The sequence below is a fragment of the Leptosomus discolor genome, chromosome 3 (assembly GCF_034619465.1).
Source record: "Leptosomus discolor isolate bLepDis1 chromosome 3, bLepDis1.hap2, whole genome shotgun sequence".
Lineage (NCBI taxonomy): Eukaryota > Metazoa > Chordata > Aves > Leptosomiformes > Leptosomidae > Leptosomus > Leptosomus discolor.
In genome coordinates this window covers 70,490,270-70,513,066 of record NC_141393.1, presented here as the reverse complement: position 1 = coordinate 70,513,066, position 22,797 = coordinate 70,490,270, and the positions used below count along the sequence as shown (strand labels likewise).

The window sequence follows — 22,797 nt, the reverse complement described above, 5'->3', positions numbered from 1 at the left end:
CATGACTGAGCTTCATCCTCCTTCCCTTATGGTCCAGCCTGGACCATGGAGTAGCTCTGCTACCTTCACTGGGACTATTCTATGGCAAAGTCCCACTCAGTTTGGGCAGGTCTGCTGCACAAGCACTATTTGCCATGAATAAGACCCCTCCTCCCCCCCAAATTTGAGAGAGACAGCATCACCAGGAACATGAAAGATCCTAATTTCCTCAGGATGTTTCCATGGAAGAAACCCCTTTTTGGGTTGTATCTCTGCTACTCTTCATGGAAAGCAGGAAATTAGGTCCTAATTAGCTCTCCAGACCCCAGAGGGAGGAGAGCAGCTAGCGAGAGCAAAGGACAGTGGTTAAGGCTACAGGACAAGTCTCACCGGGCAGTGTTACGGGAACTGGGGGAAGATATGGTCTTCATGTGGGAAGCTCCTTACTGAGACAGTACCTGTCCTCAGAAGGTCTGGCAGAGACTTTCCATGGGGATGTCCTTGCATGTTGCCAAGAGCCACACAAACCTATCTGACTGGAGAGGAGATCCTCGTCTTATTCTATGAAGCTGCAAATGCCCATGGAGAAGGTCTGCAAGGGAGCATGGCTCCTTCCAGCACCACTTCTTTGGGGTTTCTTACGGGAAGACATGAGCCGGCCATTTCGAGCGCTGCCCAAAGCTACTGGGAAGAGCTCTGACAAGGGTGAGAGAGGCTGCAGTTGGAATCTCAATGCATGGCTCCAGGAACCTGGATGCAGCACAAACATCCCAAACATTTTCAACGGATTTTATTTTGTTTAATAAAAAACACCAACCAAGCTTGCATGTATATCTTATATATATAAATATATACAGTATATATAAAACAAATGCATCCGGACAACGCCTTTCCCTGTGGCGCAAACTGTAAGGCATAGAAAGGAGTGTCCTAACAGTCCTATTCTTGGCACTACAGAGCGATGCCCCCACAATGCCCCCCCCTCCCCCGCTCACACACCCACGTTGGCTTTTCTCTCTTCTTTGGCTTTTCAAGGCAGCAGGGCTGGGAATACTCAAGAAAGCAATGAAGTGCTGCGAAGCCCAAGGAGGTCTTCCTCATGTCTCCGACTGGTCCAGGCAACCTGGGCAGGATGACTCCATCTCGCTGCATTAACGGGCTTCTCGCAGACTAATGGTAATGGTGCTGCCTCTGTGGTACAAGGGACTGGAGGGATGAAGGGTCAGGTGGATACAACAGAAAGCTGTGACCAAATAACTTCTTCTAGGGTGAGCTGTGGCATGGAGGAAGAGGAGCAAGCTTTGCATCTCAGCATGATGGTGGGTGGGACATGTCCATGGGCTGAGATCAGCAGAGGTTTCTTTTTACAGTCCCATACAAAAATGGAAACCAACAAGGGTGAGACTGTCCTTTACTGAAGAAGCTCATAGTATATTGAGCAGAAGCAATAAACCTGACATTAACAAGAAAATAAAAGGTGGCATTATCCCAAAAGGAAGGAGGAACCTTGTCACTCATGAGCGGTTCAGTTTGCTCCCAGTTTGGTCCCAATGTTCAGTTCTGGGTTAGGGTTGGCTTTTTTTCTTTTTTTCTTTTCTTTTTTTTTTTGTGTTTTTTTTTTTCTTTTTTCTTTCAGCACAATCAAGTTGCAAAGCAGGACGGGTGCTGTTATATTTTCTTCTTCTGCAAGGCAGCTGCCTCCAGTTGTTAATTGACTGTGGGCACTTGATTCCTCTGTAAACTATATTCCTTTGCCTTCAGTCTCAGGTTGGCAATACTGTTGGCCATATTCATGCCCTGCGCCGGGCTGGTGTTGGTACATGTGGCGGAGTAGGTGGCCATGGCACTGTGGGATGGAAAGAGAGAAACATCACGTCAGACGTGGTCTTCATGCCATGCAGAGAGTGCACTGCAGTGAGGGTAAACCCTGGGGTTTCTATACATGCAGGATGTTTTTCTTATGTGAGCAAGGAATTATCATCACTTTTTATTTAACACCCCTGTAAATCTCTCTGCTGCAGTTCACTACCCAAGGATAGCCAACACCAAAGCTGGTTGAAGTCAACAGGAAAATTTCCATTTCCTATTTTCTAACGCAAAAGGTTTACAATGAGGTCAGGGTGCCCAACCTGCCAGTTAGACCACTGTCCTTAAAAGTATTCCCACTGGAAGCGGTGTCTTTTTGATGGCAGCAATTGCTGGTTTTATTGCTTGTGAAATCACGTCACTTCTGAAACACATGTTACATTAAAGAAACACTCTGGGAAAAACATATTTCAACAATTGTGATGCTTTTTGCTTTCAGCCTTTGGAATGAAAATGTCCACATTTTTCCCCTCAGAACTTCAGCTGATCATAAAGAGCGTGCCTTAAAGGCTGAGAGAAAAAAAAAAACCAAACATTTTTTCTCCCTTCAAATCATGACTTTATTCATGCAAAAACATTACTTCTGGCAGCGAGGGCTGAACAAAGATCTCTAAGTCCTTTCTTATCCTACCAAAAATCTGCAAATCTGCTTTCTGGACCACTACAAAACTTGTTTAACCCATGTGCCCCAGGTTTCTGCAAAAAGCAACCCCCCAGCACCAAAAACCAGCAAACTATCTGACCTTGCATTTCCTCTATGTGGGTCCACAGGTCAAAAACAGCTGAAAAACACTGAGTGAACTAGAGATGTCCATTAAATGCAGCCAGCGTGTTCAGGAGGAAACCACAAATGCTGTCCTGGAGGCAAGCTCAGGTCTGATGCTGACCCTTTCCATCTGCTTGCCCGGGTGGCTGATGTCTGAGGTTCTGGGAAACGCTCTCCTCCATCCACAGCCCAAGAGAGAAGATAGCTTGGGGGTTTTTTTTGTTTGTTTGTTTTTTTTTCTTTTCCTTTTTCTCTCTTTTTCAGAAAATTTCTTCCAGCACTGACCTCCATGACTGGAAGAGCCTCTGCAACAGCAAATCTCCCTTGAGGGAAGTGGGCATTTGCTGCACAAACAGATCCAGGTCATGGGTATGCATGCTTGCACCAAAGCCCTGGTGGTATCTCTGACTTTGTAGGGCAGAGCTGACCTTCCAGGAGTTTAAATGCAATCCAGTGCTGTCTGAATCCTCAGCCTCCAGGAGATCCAGACCAGGTAATACTAGTAGGTCCCATCCCAGGCCAAATTACTCCTATTTCTCACTTTAAAAATCAGGGAATAAACTTCTTCAGGTAGGAACTGTCATCTTTGCATCAGGACCAGTGGAAAACACAACAGCTTACACACATGGAAAGGACAGGTAAGACCCATAGATATAAAGCTGCTTACACCCATCCAGGGAAAAGCACCGAAAACTCTCCCCAGGACAGCAAACATTCAGGACACTTTGAGAGTCTCCTACAGCTACTAGAAGAACATGGAGGACAGACATAAAAATACAGACATCAAAATACATGCTTGTCTCTGCCCAGCTCGGGGTGCATTGGCTGCATTTTGCTGGGGTCCAGGACGCGATGGATCAGCATGCCTGGAGCCTTCCCCATCGGGCTGTACACCCCTCAGTTCCCTCTCCGTGGCTGGGTTGGTGACTTTACCCTCTCCTGCCTCAAAAATCAGCAGCGACGCAAGAAGCTGAGTGCTGCCTGCAGAGGTGTTGTGAAGTTTCACAAGGTGTATAGCTGGTGGCCACTCAAGCACCCATTCCCACCCACTTCCTCAGGGTGCACCTCCCCCATTTTTTTGTGCTGGAAGAAATCAGAAGAGCCTCAAGATACTCTAGATTAGACAAAATAGGAATTTTCAGTCTCAGGTGTAAACTGTCCCCATTCAAAACCAGACTGCTGCCCAAGTCTGGTCTAGAACTCCAGGGAGCCTCCTGCTCTCAGCTCCCCAGAGGTGTGGGGAAAACTACTGTTGCCCAGTGAAATCTCTGCTAAACCAAAAATCTCCAGGAACACTCTCTTTTAGAAAGTTATTCTATAAGGAGCAGCATGCAAGAAGACTGTCTGCAAACATTGGCATAGTTTGGGGGTTGCTCCAGAGGATCTCCAGGGTCTAATAAGGGTTGAAGTCACCATGCTGCTCCTTCCCTCCACCCCATTCAGGCACAGAAAGAGTCTCCTTCCTCTACTCAGCTGCCTGCTTTCTTGAAACACAGAGGAACATGATGTTTCTGAGGCCTGAAATCCTTCTTTCAAATATGGTTTTCAATGGCCCGTGGAGTCAAAGGTTCTTGGAGTGGGAAGTGCAGGCTGACAGCACGACTGCTAGTCTTGTTTTCTTAGGAACCTATGCTAAAAAATGTCTAAGCAAAACATTTCGACTTCAAAAAAATAATAGTATCTACTTGGCTATCTATGTGACACAGATCTGCAAATAGCTTTGGTTGACCTGTGGCTGAATGTATTTGGAGAATAAACACACTGATTGAAAACTTTCCCCAGATCTAAGAGTAAAAACAGCACCAGCCATGCAGCTCTCAGCCCTGTCCTGGACTAGCTGTTAATCAGGGGCTGGTACGGCAGTGCCGGGGAGATGGGGAGCGGGGAGAGGGCCATGCAAACACTCTGCATGGCTGCTTTTCACCAAGTGTCCAAAACTTTAATAACCCTACTCAGTTCAAAGCTTTAATGAGGCTGTGACAACCTGGCCCAGGTGCCCATTAAGATGAACATGACTGCTAAGAGATGACTAGTAGGATTTGAAAGCCCGGGGAACATCAAGTGTCTGAGGGTCCTGACCACTCCACATTGTGGAAACCAGCTGCTCTGCTCCTCAGCCAATGCCTCATACCCCTCTGCAGGGAAGTGGGAGGGTGAGTCTGTCCTGGTTTGGCGTGTCAGCCAGCAGGTACAGCTGTAAGCTGCAAATGTATTTGCTGAAACACCTTGGCTTAAGATAAGGGGAAGATACCAAGACAGTGAGGATGTGTATTCACACCGTGGACAGGCACAGCCAGGTCTGGACCTCAGGGGGTGTAAAATCATCCCTAAGGCTTTCCCTTCTCCCTTGCTCTCCTCATTCACACATCCCAGATGCCTTGGGCTTCTCATCACCCAGAGTGGCCCCAGACAGCCCTTCCCAGTGTGCCCCTGGAAGTTACCTTTGCAGGGTCTTCTCCTAGAAGCCGTTATGAAGCCCCTTGTGTAAACAACATCTTGGGAGGGACGATCTATTTTTAAAAGTGTGAGAGGTAGAAATAAGCCGTGAGCATTTGGTAGGGATCTGGTACTGTGACCAGAGCAGTCTCAGCAGGTTGGGGAAGGACCTGCACTTCTCTCCCCTGAACTCTCCTCTCTAGGATGTTACACCAAGGAGCACTTCACAGAAAGAAAGCCTTAACCCCAAAAGGGGGATTGTGCCAGACAGCAGGCCTCAGACAAAATCCAAAGGATAAGGGCCATCTCTAAGACCAAACTGGTGCTCATCAAAAGCATCCTTTTCAGTACCTGGAGTGGGTGAACCTATGACTTGTTCTTCTGGAGCTACAGAGTGGATGAGGAGGACCCCATGGCACTAAAGCAACAAACTATCAGGAATGCCATGTGTTTGCAGACCTAACTGTGCAAACAATGTTTGGGGTGCATAAAGGCGGTCAAGGTGACTGAGGAAGTGAGGTCCTGGGTATGGTGTGGCTCCTGGAAGCCAGTGGGAAGCTGGCTGTATCAAAGCCAGGTGAACAGGAAGAAATCCAGCCAAAGGTTCCAAGGTCCTGACCAACAATAAAGCCACTGTGCTAAAAAATACCCACAAACCTCATTTTTAACTGCCTACAAGCCAGCTGGCTCCCCACAAACCAACACACCCTGTGGATCTTGCATCCATACCCAGTTCCTGCTGGGCTGTGGATGGCACAGGGAAGGACAGGGAAACCTGCGACATGCATGGACATCCCAGATCCTTTGAGTGCACTGGGGTTGCTACATCTGCACTTCTTTCTTGCCACCACATAAGCAGTGCTGGCCACAGGAGATGGACGTTGAACACCAGTCTGCCACCCAGAGACACATGGTCCTTACTGTGGGCAAACCACAGCACAGCACAATGGCACAGATCATTCATGCACACGCTTGTGCTCTAGCAACTAGAAGGAAACAGCTCACCAGTTCAGTTCTGACCACTGAGGGGAGGATTGGGAGCAGCACGCATGGAGCGACTTCCTAGCCCTTCCTCCCGTCCCGACCAGTGACTGCCATGGGACAGCCACAGAACTCCCTCTTCTGGCCACTGTGTGGTGGCTGAGCCTCCCCAAGTGCTCTGCCATTACCTCCCCTGGATCTGTGTCCCATGGAAAGGTTTCTTCCTTGCTTTAAACTGGGTGCACTATGGAAGCAAGCACAACCTATTCTGTTTCCATGTATTTCTACTTGATCCTCTTTTGAAACTTTCTGAACTGCAGAGAGAGACCACCAAAAAAAAGGAGCTGTAACCTCCCATGGAGCTGGCTGCCAGAAAGCCACAATGATGCTGAACCAAGCTCAGCTTACAAGCTTGGCAGTGAGATGGGGTGGGATGGGAACAGGTAAGGAAAACCAGTGGGGTGGCCAAACTGCTGTATTCTCCGGTTGTGTCATGCAACTATAAACAGCCCATTAGAGGTGTCTGAGGGCTGCTCCCAGGCTGCTTTATAGTATGCCAGAAACTGGTCAGCCCCAGAGGGGTAATTCACTCACCTGTAAGGCGAGGCTGTACCCCAGGAGAGATAGTCGGTGGGTCTCGGAGCTGGGCGAGGTACTATGGGCTGCTCCACGGCGGTCACGTCCCCTGAGTAGGATTTGAGCAGAGAGGCATTCTTGCTGGCCAGCATTGCCCTCTCGTTCCGGCGAAACTTGGCTCTCCGGTTCTGGAACCACACCTGGGATGGGAAGCACACAGACCCACCAACCATCACAACCAGCTCTGCCCTGCTGGGCAAGACAGGACTCTGTAAAAGCAGGCTGCTTTGGCATGCCTGTCACTGGAAACTCTAACGACAAGACAATCCCTACGTCTGCCCTGATAAAGCCCTCGCGCAAGGAACTGCCTCAGTGAGGTCTCTGTGGGACCAGGTCCATCCTGTGCTGTAGGCAGCAAGGCCTGGGAGTGCTGTACAAAACATCACATTCCATGGTCTGCTTTGACCTTCAGAAGGTGCAGGCTTGTAAGCTAAGACCTGAGCAGCTCAAGATAATGTGAGCAGCCTGAGCACAGGATATCCAACACCTTGGCCTGAAATAAACCATATGAACACATCTGACTGGGCAGGTGGTAAGTATGGTGGTAGATCAGGCCTGGCAGTCCTCCTCAAGGCATGGCATTCTTGGGACTGCAGTACAGCATTACCCAGAAGCTTGGTGACCCTAGTGTGCCACGCAGACCTCAAGGATTCCTACTGCCATACTGGAATGGCCTGATGACCACCCCCAGGCGAGGTGTGTCTGGATACAAGCTATGGTGCTTACCTGAACTCTGGCTTCAGTGAGGTTGACTCTGCGTGCAAGGTCTTCGCGTACAAAGGCATCAGGGTAGTGTGTCCTCTCAAAGACCCTCTCTAATGCCTGGAGCTGGCTGCTGTTGAAAGTAGTCCTATTCCTTCTCTGCTTTCTTTTCTTCTTCTCTTCTGAGTTCAGCTGATCATCTAGGGAAGACAAACAGAGATGTGAAATCCTAGAAAGCTAAGAGCCCACAGCAACATGGTGAATAACTTCAACAGTTCCAAGATGGAAAGGGCTTAGGAAGGGGTGTGCACCATTCCAACATCACACCTTAACCACACCGTGTTAGTCCCCATGTAAAAAGGAGGTGGAAAGCACGTTGACCCCAAGCATTTACTTCCCAGCTCGACTGCATAAGACTTGTACCAGCTCCCCATGCCTCAGCTTCCTTATCTCTAAAAAGAAACAAAAAAGTCCATAATGCATCTCCCCATTCCTGACGATCCTAGAAAACTTTTCTGACCATAAAGAATCATAAAACCCTGTTCTCTCAGCTTCAAATTTCCAAGGACTGCCCTTACTGGGACACAGTACAGCCCTCTGGGGTGAGCACAAGTCCTGTGCCAGCTCTTACTGGCTGTGAGAAGGTGTGATTGTCTCTGAACAAGGAAAGCGCAAGGGAACAGCTATTACTCTGGGCTTGACTATAGCCAAGGTATGCCGTTCTCTGCATGTAGCTCTATTTGGCTTAAATGAGGACTCCATTCTCTTACCCTCCCTGCATCCAGACTGAAAGGCATCCATTTGGGCAGAGACGGGGACCTGTGAACAAGGAGGTGTCAGGCAGTAGAAATTAAGTGTCACTGATATGGGCCTGAATAAGAGACAGGCAGAAAAGCCAGTTTCACTTATACGCTTGCAAGCCAAGCACATGGCAATACAGTCAGTCACAGACAGCATTGCAATTGGGAAGCAAAAACCCAGTAAGAGAGAGACTGAGCATAAGCATGTTGGATACTATTGACTGAAGAACAGTTGTGCACTCTCCAGCACCCCCTTGCCTTGCCCAGGCCAGCAAGGTGGTAAGCAACAAACTGTGCATCCCATAGGAGCACATACTGTTTTGTGCCTGGTTTGTATTTACTCCAACAATGAATCAGTACATTCATACATCTGGAGTCACACTTATCATTACTGCCTGTGCCTAAGGTCACTGGAACATCAGTGCTGATATAATTATGAAACAGCTTTTCTTGGCAAATATCTCCTCTGCACCACCTCTCCCTTTCCCAGTGCCATTGCACATCAATGTTGCAGCAGCGATGGAGCTATCAACGCATGGGCACTTGCAGGCACTGGCAAGCAGTGAGCAGCGGCTCCAGGGATTTGAATGCTCTTTATTAGGACAAGCCGGAGGCTATGAAACTGGTTTTGCTTCTACTCTACCCGTACCGAAGTATGTTCACTCATCACATCAGTCACAGCACAGCAAACACCTCAGTTACCATGGGAAGCCACACTGAAGGAAGTGGAGAGCAAGGCACCAGCCTGCAGGAGCAGGAGGCCACTGCTGCCTCCATAAAACAGCCTTGTTCAGGCTGCAGGATTGGTATGTCGTCACCTCGCACTCGTCCCTCTTCAAGTGCTCCAGAATGTATATATGGGGTCCCACCAAACCCATCAAGGCTTCTCATGCTCCTGCAGCCTCAGCCTTCTCCACTCCCAAGCACACTGGGCAGAGCCCCAGGTGGGCAGTGTCAGCATGGTCCCACTGTCTGACGTGGAAGAACAGTAGCTACACCTGGGAGGATCTGGGCCAATATACATGTCAGCATGCATTAACATATATTGATCACTGTATCTACAAAAATGCATGTGATAGTGAACTATATTTCACTTCCAGTTAATCACTGCACACCTTGGCCCAGATGACAGTCTCACCACTGAGAGTCCAAGGGCTTGACCTGCTATATACAGCTGCAGAATATCCCCTCTACAGTCATTCCTTTTGCCATATAAAATTATGACAGCTCCCCTCATCCTCCTGTTCTCGAGGGAGTATGTAAGGCACAGGGAGAAGCTGACAAGGAAATTAAAGTCTATGGTTGTTGTCCTCACCACCTGTTTGTGTTGCTTTTCACAGCCCATCTGGTAACAGTTACTGCACCTGAACGCCTTTGGAGCGAGGCCCATCCATTTGGGAACAAAAGGACATTCCTCTTAAATTAAAGTAGGTTTTTCAAATTCCTGCAGGTTTACAGCTCATCTGCCCCCAAGCCTTCTCCAACAGCCTGACAATACCCAGCAGACTGCTTTCCAGCCTGGGGATTCCTGGGTGCAAAAGTACGCCCTTGATTTTCTTGTATCTGGGAGGAAGCATTTGGAGATCAGTTTTTAACAGGCATGTTGAATTGTAAAGCTGAGCTGGGAAGGGACTGGCAAGGAACATGCAAGAAAAACAAATTCGTGTAGGAATCCCAGGGCATTAGAACGAGGCTACAGGTGACTATCTTGCTCAGGTGGTGGGAATCAAAGTGCCAAAGCAGAGGGATGGGATTTAACCGTTGCTTGTGCAGAACACCATGTGCACTTTTCTACCTGCTGGGGCGTTTAGTGCTGTCACATGGTCCATCCCATATAAAAACCAGAAAAGTCCTGCATGTTCCTCTCTTGACTCATCATCAATGCCTTTACAAAAAGGGTCAGTGATTTCCCCATGGCTTTACTGGCGAGGGCTTCAACATAGCTGTGCACCACACAACACAGCAAACAGCGAAGAACAAGCCTCAGGGCACGATCGTCCCTCTGAATGGCAGAAACACTGCAAGACCAGCTGGCGTAGAGGCCAATGTCAACATGGGTGTCTGGCCTCCTTCTGAGTTATCCATTTGATGCTATTTTCTAATTTAAACCCTGCCTACATGGACTGGATGAACACATCAATAAAAGCCTTTGAGACCCCTTGGGAATCCCCCCCAGGCCTCTGAAGCATCAGTTCCTGCCCAGAAGATGACACCCGTCTGGAGGGAGCACAAGCCCATGGCTGTCTGGCCATTGCTCAGATCCTGCGTGACAGTAACACATGAGAAAGGGTGAGCATGTTGCTCTGGGGGAGTGAGAAGAAGGGCCAAAGCCTGTAAAACACTGGAGAACAAGAATCCCTCCTGCCAAGCACGTTAACACAGTTTGCCTGGTTTCCTCCTGGCGTAAAGTGAGACACCGGTGATTCACAGCTCACCTCGTAATTACCGGACCCAAAAATAGCAGGGCCAAGAAACGGGAAGTTGCAGGCAGTGTCCGTGTTGCAGTGACTCACCGTCGGGCCACCGTTGGCTAATGCACCTCTAGCGTGGGCTGGCGCAGAGCAGGGACATGAGTCACCCCCTTTTTCCAGGACGTAGCTGGATGGAGGTGGCTCGACAGCAAAGTACAACCTGTGACAGGGGGGTCAGGATTTGCGATCTCCTTTCGCTGCACCTCTGGAACAGCACAACACAGCTAGATCCAAATGTCTACAGGAGTTACTTGGGTAGCAGGAAAAAAATAATAACAGCCATATTAGCCCAGAGCACCACTGGGTTGATCATTCCTTGCATTTTGCCATGCAGACATGCCATGTGTTGATTACAAACTGCTAACAAGGGATTGCAGACACCTAAACCCCAGGTGTCTGCAAATGTCACCTTGCTCACAGCAGTCACAGGCTGCCTTTGACATGTTAGCAGGGTATTTTTTTTTTTCCTGCCATTATTTCTTTATCAGGAAACAATGCTGAACACTGAAAAATGGTACTCCTAAGTAGTGTTGACAGCACTAGTGACTGGAGTCAGCAGAAACACAGAGAAGAGGAAAGCAGCTCTCCAGCTTTTTAGATGGGTCAGAAGTCTTTCATCAACATGCTTTTAATCAGAAATATTTTATTACAAGCAGGGTTCTCAAAAGCTGAGCTGCTTGCAAATGCGTCCCCCAGAGAGATTGAAATGCACGTTCTCCTCTCAGGAACCCGATGCTGGAAAATCTGGGAATTTAATTTCAAAATCCCAGCCTTTCATGTTGGGCTGGGGATTTTGTTTCCTGTTTCCACGTTTGTGTTTTCCTGTGTTATTTCTACATTCGCCCATGACATGCAAATCCTGGTGTTATAAATAAATGCACTTCTAGGATGTACCAAAGGATTTTTTATTGCTCCTAAATTATACAGTATGAAATTAAACTATTATTTTTTCCCTTGCTCATCATGTCTTCTCTTGCAACAAGGCAGATCCACACTTGAAGACACTCTGATCTATGCTCCTCATTGCACAGCAGCTGTCCTAGTGCCTGTGACTATCACTGGGGTACCATCAGATGGCTCCTACTGGGATGCCCCATCGAAAATACAACGCACTGTAGAGCAAAACAGAGTTGAGAACTAAATGCCTACATATAAGTTGCAAGATCAGTATTTTTTCCACCAATACTCGCAACCGCAACAGATTTTGGATTTCCAGTTTGCAGGAATGCTTGTGCATACTTGCTTCCATTCCAGGTCAGAACAAAAACTAATTTCCAGATGGGATTTACATTGTGTGGGCAGTTTTGAAAAGTTTTGACCAGTTCTATTAAGTCCAGAGCCAGCTCTTATAGTACACTAATTGGATCTGAATTGAAAGTAAACAATTGGATTTAATTAAGTGAGGGACAGAGATATTTAACCACAATATCACATACGGTAAGACAGGAAAGATTTGTCACACCAGTTATACAAACTGTAAACTGAGAAAGGATTCCAGGAAGAAAACAAGGAATGACACTATAATCACAGCTTTAAAAATAAGAAGTTACCACTAAAGTTTGAACACAGATTAAAGAAAAAACAAGACAAATTATTTCACAGGGGAAAAAATAATCTAGAAACTAAAAACCTAGCAAGTAAAAATTCTTTTAAAATAAATAAAAAAAATCCTGCAAGACAAAAAAAAATGAGAAAGTTTTACTCAGAGTAGTGGACAAAGAAAGCAAAAAGGAGAACAGAAGGGAAAGGAACAGATTTGTTTTATTTGGTTTAAAGCTAAATTTTAAGAAGCTTGAGTAGAAATATTTCCACAGTTCCCCCTGGCTCCAGGCAGACTCCTCTCCCCAACATCAGCCGTCCAGACAGTTACAGCCCTTTGCAGGCTCATGTTCCAGTTTTACTCATGCTCTGCTTTGCTTTCGATTCATTATATCCCTCCAAAGTACTACAACTCTGGGTGTAGGGCAGTTTTGTCAATTTATGTCATGAAAACCAAAAAACAAAACTCAAACCCAGAATGTTTAATGAAAGCTAAAACACGGTGCCAGGAAGGGGAGTGAGAAGTAGGGACAGGGACATACAAAATCCACCTGATGACAAAGCCTTGCCCCAGCCAATTTGAGACAGGTCTCAAGTGATTCTCCACTCGTGCGGGATGAGCCAGTGTGCCACAGAGCGGGGCTGCCCGCAGGCGGGGGCTCCCACCACCATCGCTCGTGCAAAGATGAGATCGCACCCCCTCAGACAACTGACAGACACCAACAGTGCTTGGCGCTGAGCGCAGCCGGAGTAAGGCTCACTCTAAACAAGAGGATCTCGACCTAAAAAGCCACTTTCCAGCCCCAAAACATCACTTCGTCATAAAACAAGGAAAAGCCTTGCACCTCTATTTTCCCTCAGCTTGTTTTCCGTGTCTTTGGCCAGGCTGGACAGCCAGGTCCATCGCTGGTTTTGCAGCTTCCCTGCCTGAGCATTGCCTGGAAGGACCCCGTTCCTCTGGGCAGGAGGAGTCCATCGCCCAGCAGCATCCGTTGCCAGTTGTGAGCAGGGACAGAAAAGGGGCAAGGGGACCCACATGGCTAAGATTTCGTGCTGAGAGCTGCCTGAAGTAACTTTCTGAAAGCTCCTGGGAGAGAACAAGCTCGGGTTTATATGTACTTCCATGCATAAGAAGTTATTTTCAAATAGAAACAAGGTATAATGTCGGGGTATGCAAACGCTACATGGAGAAGGTATAATGACCCTACAGCAGACATCACAAACATAGGCAATATGGAATGAAGATGACACTTAAAAGAAAACTAAATATGTTAAGGTAGGAGATGCCTATTAAGTCATGTACTGAAGCTAGCCCCACTGAGCAGCGATACCACGCCCAGCTGTACAACCACAGCAACAGCAGGTTTGTATTTGTGAATAAAGGTCAGACGATGGACATTTTTGAACTATCATTTTTCTCCCGTTACACAACACCGGCTGAGCTTTTTTCTAACCTTCGCTGTTTATTTGTTTGTTTTTTCTGCACAAGACGTCAAATTATTTCAATTATACAGAAAATTGAAGTATCTGAAGTTCCAGTATTGTTAAGATCACCAGGAACACAGGAAAAAAAAAAAGAAGAAAACAAAGAAACAGATGCTATATTTGTTTTAAAAGCCTTCACTTTTGATTATCTCCTAAACTAATTTGGTCCAATTTTTGCACATTAAAAATAAGTTATTTTGTGCATGAGCATGGAACTTCAGAAAGGCGATACTGAATTTTTTCATACAAAAATGGAGTTTTAATATGAAATGGAAAAGTGTGTGTATTTTCAGTGTTACTTGTGGGACTACGGCAATTCCTCTCCCAAGTGTCTGCAATGTGGAACCTATCAGGATAATTTTTAGCTGACCGCATACAAACAATTACATATCATTACAGAGCTGTGAATAGCTTTTGCATGGATAGCATGCCTATGGTCTCCCGTTGCACTCGGCTCTGCCTGCCAGACTAAGGGAATTCACTGAGGTCCTGTACAACCACGGCTTCACCAGCGCCGATGACGAAACCTTCATTGTCCTTGAGCAGAGGGACCTCTTGCCTGCGCCAAGCCAAAAGTGACATTTCCAGGTTGATTTCAAGGCACAGCACCAGCTGGTGACTCGCCCGCCAGAAACGAGGTCTTGGGGTTGTTGCCTTCCTGGTGAAGAGCTTGTAGACATCTCTGAGCTCCTGAAGACTAGTTTCTAGTATGCAAACAATCTTCACCTGGACTTACTGGGTGCTGCAAGGACCTGAGCGCAGAGGCATCCCCCATGCTCTGCTCTGCACTTCTGTGGGTCTGCAGAGCTGGGAATTGGGTCCTCCTGCAACCCCAACCTGCTCTGCTCCACAGACAGGGCAGCACGAGCTCCTCCCTAGCAGCTAAGAACCCTCTCTTACAGCAAATGTAAGACAAAACTGCTTTTCAGGGTGGTTTCAGCTCTGCCTCTCATCTGGCGGGAACCTGCAGAGCACATGAGCAGTTACAACAGCTAAGATGTGTGTCCTCCCTAACCACGTCAACATTCCCACTCGCTGGAGTTGACAGAAGAAATGATGTTTGGAAAAAAAAAAAAAAGTAATCATGATCCAATGGAAATCCAGAGAGGCTCCCTGGAAAGACATGATGTTAAGTGTTAATTACTGGGAGAACAATATTTGCAGGGGCAAAAGTATACATCCTTCTCCAGGAATTGGTACAAAGCCATTGAAAGTCCCCCTAGATCCCACAGACCAGTCTGAGTTCTGCTGTAACAGCTCTGCTATTATATTCGCTAGGGTTTTCCTTCTGGGCATCCTACAGCTCATAAGGCACATGGCTAAGTCCTGCTCTTCTAACAAGCCTTTCCGCCAGGTCTTGGGGTCAGAGTGTTCCCATAATACAATAAGTGCAGTATGGATCTCATAAGCTCCAAGGCACAGTATGTTATGTGTTTGGAATTCCTTGTATGCTTTTATACTTTGTTTTACATATTGTAATTTTTATATGCATTACCACATTGATCCTTGGAAAATTAATTTAAAAAAAAATATAATCAAAAGCAAACACATATTTTAAAAGCCTGCCAGCGGCAAATCATGTTCTGCGAGACTGCACTTTGTAACTGACAAAGAGACCAAACCACCAGACCATGGCAGCAATCCAGCGGGGTGGATTTTCCAGGCTCGGGAGGGGACAGGATCCAAGGGGGCTGTAGTCCCCCCAGGTCCCTCCTTAGGGTAGCCTGATGCCGCAAAAGCATTGGACCCATGACAGAGGAGCAGAAATGCAATCACATAGCTCCACCAGCCAAACCCCACCACCACACCCAAAGGTATCATATCCAAAAGGGGTCTGCGCATCCCAGCACAGCACTCAGCTGCAATGTCACCCAGCCGCCAGTGCCAGTACGACCACCAGACCTTCCCTGGAGAGCTGGAGCACCACAGCCTTCACAGCCTCATCCTCACTCTTGGTTAAGACCTGGGACGAGTGTGTTTGGCAGAGTTAAACACGTGTGAAGTCACGGCTTTGCAAGGTCAGGGATATGACTTCCAACACCCACATCCTCTTCCCATCAGCTCCCCTTCTGATGCCATGTGTCCTGATGTTTCATCTTAGGAACAGCATTCATGCAGCCAAGATCAAACTTCCTAACCTCCACCCTGCTCCATCGGTATTTTCTCATTTCCAAAGCCGCCTCTTTACGCTCTGGGCCCCCTCCCTGCCTTAGTTCATTCCAGATAATGTCTTTCTCCTCTCCGGCACTCTTTCTTATCCTTTCTACAAAGGCTTGAAAAGCCAAGGCGTGTGATGCGGCCCTGTTTAACTCTAACGTGCATGTGGTGTATCCAAACCAGCACAATGGCTGACAGTATTCTTAAGAGTCACCACTGCTCTTAGCTTGACCGTGTAACAAGAACTTCCTATGCAGGAGCAGACTGGTGCACCAGGAAGGCCAGTATTCATGTTCACCTGGATGCCACCAGCTGCCTCAAAGACAGTGGCAAAAATCATCATGACAATTAGGCAAGGACAGGTTATTAATCTATTTTCCACACTCATATCCCCCTGCAGTGAGCTCTATAGGGTTACATGTTACACAAAAGGCACACAGAATTATTTCCACCTGCTTCCCTGTTGGATTTACCTGCCATCCCCTTTCTCTTTACGTACAGAGGTGATGCACAGACCTATAGCTGGACATGAATCACCTATACCCTGGTTTCAGGGACGAATACGCCCTTTGATGCCAAGCTGCTGGGACAAGACTTTAACAACAAAATACAGAATGTGTTAGGGAGATACCCCCATGGTAAGGACCAATAGGGGAGTGGATTTTGATTCCTCCCATAGGAAGTATTCCCTAGGAGAGAGCAAAAATGATGCAGTGCTGGTGCTTGGGCCAGGGGTTAAGGGAGTGTACTGGAGCCAGGAGCACAACACAGACAATACGACAGCTGCTCCAGCCCTTCAGGATGGTACACTTCAGCCTTTTCAAGGTCTCTCCAGCCCCCAAAGTAATCCCTGAGACTAAAATAAATAGAAAACACTTCCACCCTCTTCTGATGGCCACAGATTCAGAAGGCTGAGCCTCCTTGTTAGTACTCATGTAGAAAGATGCATCAGCCAGAAGCCATGAAGCGGGGACCCTGCAGTCCTTCTCCCACTGCACACCCACCTGAACTTTGGGCAATACTGTTTTTAGTAAATTTGTTCTTGCATTTAAAAAAAGGGAGCATAAAATCATCATGAACTTCAGCTACAAAAATTTTCTACTGGGGAAAATTAAGAGATATTTTTGCAAGAAGCAGCTAAGTGTAAAAATAAATAAATAATAAAAAAAGGGTTTTGCCAAGACAAAAAAGGGTTGATTTGGAGGGGGAATTTTTTTCAGTCCATATATATGTTGCAGATGAACCACTTGGCATTTCGGGCCTTTCAACTGGCTCATTTCCAAATGCTGTGGCAGCTGCAAGAGTCTGCAAACGTTACCCAGCAATCTCCCACCCGCACCGGGAAAGACTGACTCAGGCTGACCGACTTCATGAATGTCTCCACTTGTTCAGGTCCCCACAGAGGCCCACCGTGCTGCTGAAAAGTGCCATTATTAAACAGCCCCATCCTGACTGGATCTGGAAATTCACTTGGACATGTTTTTTTGGTACGTGGGACCTGCGCAAGCAGACAGACAATGACTGGTGGGATGCGTGCGCCAGCTGGCCCCATCGATAGCAGAAACACTATTCTCAATGGATATTTCATCTGTTTATTGTTGAAATATCCAGGACTGCAAACTGCATGGCACAGAACGACCGTGCTGGGACCATGGGGCTCCACTGTCCAGGAGAAGGGGAAGTGCAAACAACGGTGAGAACATCTAAACCAGCTCTCCAAAGGCTGTGCTCCCCTTTCACTAGCATCCAAGAACAAATGTGTTTTGACCAAATCAGACCACCACAGCCATCACCCCTACCAAGCAAATTGGACTGGAGCTGCAGCAGAGCTTCACTTAGAAATCTAGATTTTGACTGCTAATGCATTTTATGGGTCCCTATTGATCACAACTGGAAAAATGATGGCATCCAAGGTCCAGAAATAACAGAACTTGAGCCTGGCTGTCAGCATCCAGCCCTCCTGCCTCTTCCAAGGGCTGAGCATTCCGACCGGGAGCGCGCTCCTCAGGTGGGGCATAAAGGACCTTTACATCCTGCATCGCTACGGGAAGCAAAGGGATTAGAACATGTAGGGCCACTTCAAAACAACTCTTTCTCCTTCCCAGGTCCATAGTGAAAACCTGCTCTTCTATGGCCAGGGGATAGGGAGGAGGGACAAGGCTGCTGCTGGGCTCCAGGGGATTTTTGCTGGACACAGGGACATTCAGCAAAACAGGAGAGCAGATGGGACAGACCATGGGCTCCAGTGTGCTCCGTGCCCCGGCTCTGCAGGATGTGAAGGGAAATCAGGCTCAGACCCACCTCCATCCTTAGCTTCTTCTGGACAGCGAATGCATTTCACATTAGCTAATAAATTGCTACATCTTATGTTTCTTAGCCTGCTGGAATGATGAATATTTAGGAATGTATTTTGAATGGTTCCCTGCCAGAGTTGAACAATCATCTAGAGATTTTAAATCAAAAGGCTGAAAAATGGAAACCTCTGTATTACCACAAAGTTCACTGCAGTTTGAAAAGCACAACTCCTAGCAGAGGAGGCAGAATGATGATTGTCAGAGCTCCTGCGAATTGGGGCGAACGAGGTATATATTGGGAATGACACTCCCTAATACAGAGTAATAATCTTTGCCTGCAGGTGATGAATATATTACAGGGTATCTGCTGATTGCTGCCCTTAATCTGCCTGAAATGTCAGATACTCTAACCTGGAGGATCAGACAATTTAAGGAACCTGTATGGAGATGTAGGATATCTCAGCCACAAGACACTGCTTTTGGTCTGCTGCAGGCTAGCAGACAAATGCTGCTGTTCTAGCACAATTTAACAGAATGTAAGACTTTTTAAAGGCTCTAGTTTATGAATCACATCCATTGCCAGGCTAGCCACATCCTCACCTAACAGAGTATCTTAAAACCAGCAAAAGATTTGATGGCTCACCCAAGGTAGCACAGTTGGAGAAAAAAAGCTATGCACCCATGCTTCAACCTGTCCCCCTGCTCCAAGCGCTGCATCCCGCCACCTGCGGGAGCCCAAATCAGTTTGTGTAGATGAACAGTCACCAGGCAATGAGGGCTGAGCAAGCTCAGCACAAACCCAAAGCCTGGATGGAAAGTCTCCATCGATTTTTTATCAAGACTGTAAGTGGTCTGGACTCATCGGAGCAGCCACAGATGGAGCGGGTCCAAGAAATAAGCTTCTCTCTCCCCCATGGAGATGGGCTGTCTAGACACATTGGCAAAGCCGCGCTGCCGAGTTTGCAGTGCTGCATCCTTCTTGTATACAGCCTGTCAAATACAGCAAATTCCTGTCCTCCGGCCTGTTAGCATGGGCATTTTTTCAAACTTCCTAGTGTCAGTCATGTCTCGAAATGCCAATTACATTTAATGAGAAATTTTTTAACAGAATTCCCCCTGCCCCCCAGGAAAACATCTTAGGATTTTTTTGACCAACTCTCTGGCAAAATCATTTGCTGGTTATTTCATTATGTATATTTTTACTAACAATTAAAGTAAAAATAAAATAAGTTGAGTATGAAGCATTTTTAAGCCAAGAAACAGTGATATGTGAATATGAATTGCAATGGAAACCTGAAAAAAAATTCTCCAAATTATATAGAACTATTCAACAAAACCTATGGGAGTCAGGTGATGTTTTTCACTAGGAAAACAATGATGTTTGATAATATTTAGAGAGAGCATGCCTACCCTCAGGGCCACATTCAACACAGTATGTAAGCGTAAGCTTAAAACCTTCCAGATCAAAGGCCTCCTGAAATAAGTAGATGACCTTCCACCAGATTCAAGATTACAGGGGTGATTAGTGTATATTATACAGATTTCTCCATCATCAGAGCTCTTTAAGCTAGAGGAAGGTGTGTCAGGGCTGGTGTCAAACAGCGTGTGCAAATTCAATCTTGCCCGGGGGTAAAGGTGGACTGACAACACAACTTCATCAGCTCTCTGCCAGACTCGTGTCCCTGGAGCCTGCACCACACTCCCAGCTCTCGATGAAGCTGTATTTGGGGAAAGAGCTTTGGGAGACGGCAACAAAATGAGCAAAAAAGCAAAGCTGGGGACAGCAGATAGAGGAGCAGGGTGGGATTTGGCAGCCAGAGAAACTCTCTGGTTCCAGCTTTCTAAACGACTGTGGGCAAGCCAGTCTGCTTCTCTGCGCCTCCGTTTCCTTCCTTGCTTCACCTCGCCCATCTGTTTAGACATCCCACTCTTGGAGGACGTGTTGTGCCACTCTCTTTGTTCATGACGCATCTAGTAGTCCTGTACTTAGAGGGGTGCAGACAAAAAGCAAGTCACTTCAAAATAAACGAGAAGTGGGATGCATTGACGTTACAATCATGCCATTCATGCTGTTGAGTTTCACAGCACAGAGAATAAATTAACAGCAAGTAATTAAACCACTTTCTGTGTATGGTATGAAGGTACACAGCAGCTATTTCATTTCAGCTGCATATGTAAATGCTAGCTGGTATATTTGTGGGCACTGCAGACTGCATTTCCTAGCCAGCATCGGTGGTAACAGTGAGGCTCCACATTGATGCTGCCTCTGCTCTTAACCCTTTGCAGAAAACCTGGCAGTTTTGATTCATAAATGAAGGCAGACAGACTTATTTCAGGTTAGCGGGGCTCCAAAGCAAGGCTTAAGGGCATCCCAACAGCTGATGGGCACCACTGCATCCCTGTGCCAGTGCTTCCCCAGGCAGAGGCAGCACATAGCTCCTGAAGCTCAGTCTCAGTCCCCTCTGGGTCAGCCACAGCCCTGGCCGTGTGATGGCAGGTGAGCACTGAGCATCACCTGCACAGGGCCCCAGGTCGCCCCGCTGCTGCAGTGTAGCAGCTCACTCAGCCTCGCTGACCTACTCAACCATCATCCCAGGGCCTGGATGTCTGCGTCGATTTAGACAGAGGTGGCCATGGGATGGGCTTTCCACTCCACTCCACCAACAGCATCCCTTGATGCAACTTCTGAAATCACCTCGTCCCTAGGAAAGAAAGTTCAGCTGCTCCTGGCTGCTCACAGAAACCTTGAAAGCAACTTCACTTAGGAAATCTCCACCAACCTCTCTGTTCACGGGACCGAGTGTCCAGGTGACACTATGTTAGAGGTGGCTCCCTCCCTCCTTCGCCTTGTGCAGCTCTCCATATATCTCCCAGAAAGGGGTACCAGGGATGGACACCATGGCTCAGGCTGAACGCCCTCTCCTGCCAGCGCCAGCTCCCAGCCACGTGCTGGAAGCGCTAGCAGCAATGCCGAGCTGGGACTGGTGAGCAGCCAGACACAAAGCTCCTGGCCATAGCCACCATTAGCCCACATTCCTGTGGGCAAATCCTTCAACCGGCCCTGCATCCCAGCCCACACACACCAGCTCTCCAGGCTCTCCCTCGGTCACAGAAGTTGAATTCAAATGGAATGACTGAGACCCCAGCACGGTAATCAAGTGTCCTAATACACCAACAACTGCACCCGCAGCCTGGATGGAGCCTGGATTTTCTGAGACGGTTCAGCTGTGAATACCCTTCAACCCCAGGCATGAGGGACACTGCAGAGTGGTGCTGGGTAGACCGAAACATCCCCCATGCAGGTCCTGGAACATGCAAATTGCTATGCAAAGACCATTGCTGTGCAACGTGGTATAACAAAGATCAGAGCACCCGAAGAGCCCCAGACCAGCTTGGAGAGAACTAAAGCAGAACGGTCTGGTCCTGAAATAGGTCCTCTTTTTCTTTTAAGCACAGCTCATTAAATGTTTGCTGGAAAAAACGAAAAGCATTTTCCACAGAGAAGAGGACATCCAAGAAAAGCCCTTTCGGACATAAATTGGCAAGAGACTCTCAAGCATTTATCTTCGGCATAGAATGTGCTCTGTCAGGAAGGCTGTAACTAACAATACGCTGAAAAACATGCCACAGACTTCCACTGTATTTTATTTGGCGCTAAGGGGTTATTCCTCAGCACAAAGTATTTGCAACTGGCATTGGTTAAACAAGAAATTACAACCTTCAAAAGACCTATTTAGCGTCAGCTGCAGAAAGTACGGAATTTGCCATCGGCTTCGATGACAACAGATTATGCCCCATAAAATGCTGCAAACATGCTCGGCTACAATGCTCGGTGTGAGCTGCCAGTTCAGCAGGGGGACTGGGGACTCAGCGCTTCCTGCCCCTTCTCGGGAGGCTGCCGCCTGGTTTAGGACTGGTGACGCTCCTCTCCCCAACTCTCTGGCTCACGTGCCTGCCAAGCTCAGCCACAGTGCTTAGGACATGGCAAGCGGCTTCTGCAAGAGCCCCGCAGAGCCGATGGGCAGCTGGCAGAGCGGATGGGCAGCCAGCAGAGCCAGGCTGCAAAGAACCTCAGAGCCACACAGCAGCATCTTGCTCCATTTGGAGCAAGATACCCCAAGCCCATAGCCTCACAGCTCATTAGTGCTAAGGAGGAATAAGAGGGAAGCATCCCATTCTTCCAGGCTGGATGTTCACCTGGGACAGACTGAAGTCAACAGCATGGAGGGGTCAGGAGGGCACGGAGCTCACGGGTGGGTTACCTGGCTCTGCTCCCAACACGGCGATTTGGGAGCTCCATCACCTCCTGATCCTGCACAGCTCAGCTGTGTGCCAGAACAAGAGACAGGCACACTGCCCCTGTCCCGTGGCATTATTCCCACCTCCCCAAGAGGAGGAAAGAGCTCTGCCAGCAAACTCCCCAGGCCCTCAAACCTTGTTTCCACTCCAGCTTGCAGAGCGCTCCAGAAAAGGAAACCTCAGAGTCAGGAGCCCTTCCTGCTGTTTGCTCAGGACGAGCCCTGTGTCCATGCAGGACTGCATGCAGGAGCACTCTGCGGAGAGCATCTACGCATGGGGAAGGGAAAGACTGTCACTCGGCTGCTTGCACCAGGCCAGCGCTATCTTGAGTTAACCTGGAAAAAGCAAGAGAGATTCTCGGTCCAGAAACAATCCCTGCCTCGGCT

At 47.7% G+C, this 22,797-nt stretch overlaps 1 protein-coding gene across 2 annotated transcripts in view; it reads right to left on the bottom strand.

Moving 5' to 3' along the window:
* Positions 1-1,686: 1,686 nt before the first annotated feature.
* PRRX1 (paired related homeobox 1) overlaps positions 1,687-22,797 on the bottom strand; it is a 39,465-nt gene continuing 18,354 nt past the window's right edge. The window contains exons 2-4 of one of the 2 annotated variants that reach the window (XM_086462959.1): positions 7,391-7,566; positions 6,623-6,804; positions 1,687-1,825 (exon numbers count right to left, since the gene is read on the bottom strand). In XM_086462959.1, coding sequence (XP_086319085.1) covers positions 1,687-1,825; positions 6,623-6,804; positions 7,391-7,566 — 497 coding nt within the window. Of the gene's footprint in view, positions 1,826-5,069; positions 5,122-6,622; positions 6,805-7,390; positions 7,567-22,797 lie in introns of those variants that run through there. The other variant, XM_086462960.1, reaches the window with a different exon arrangement.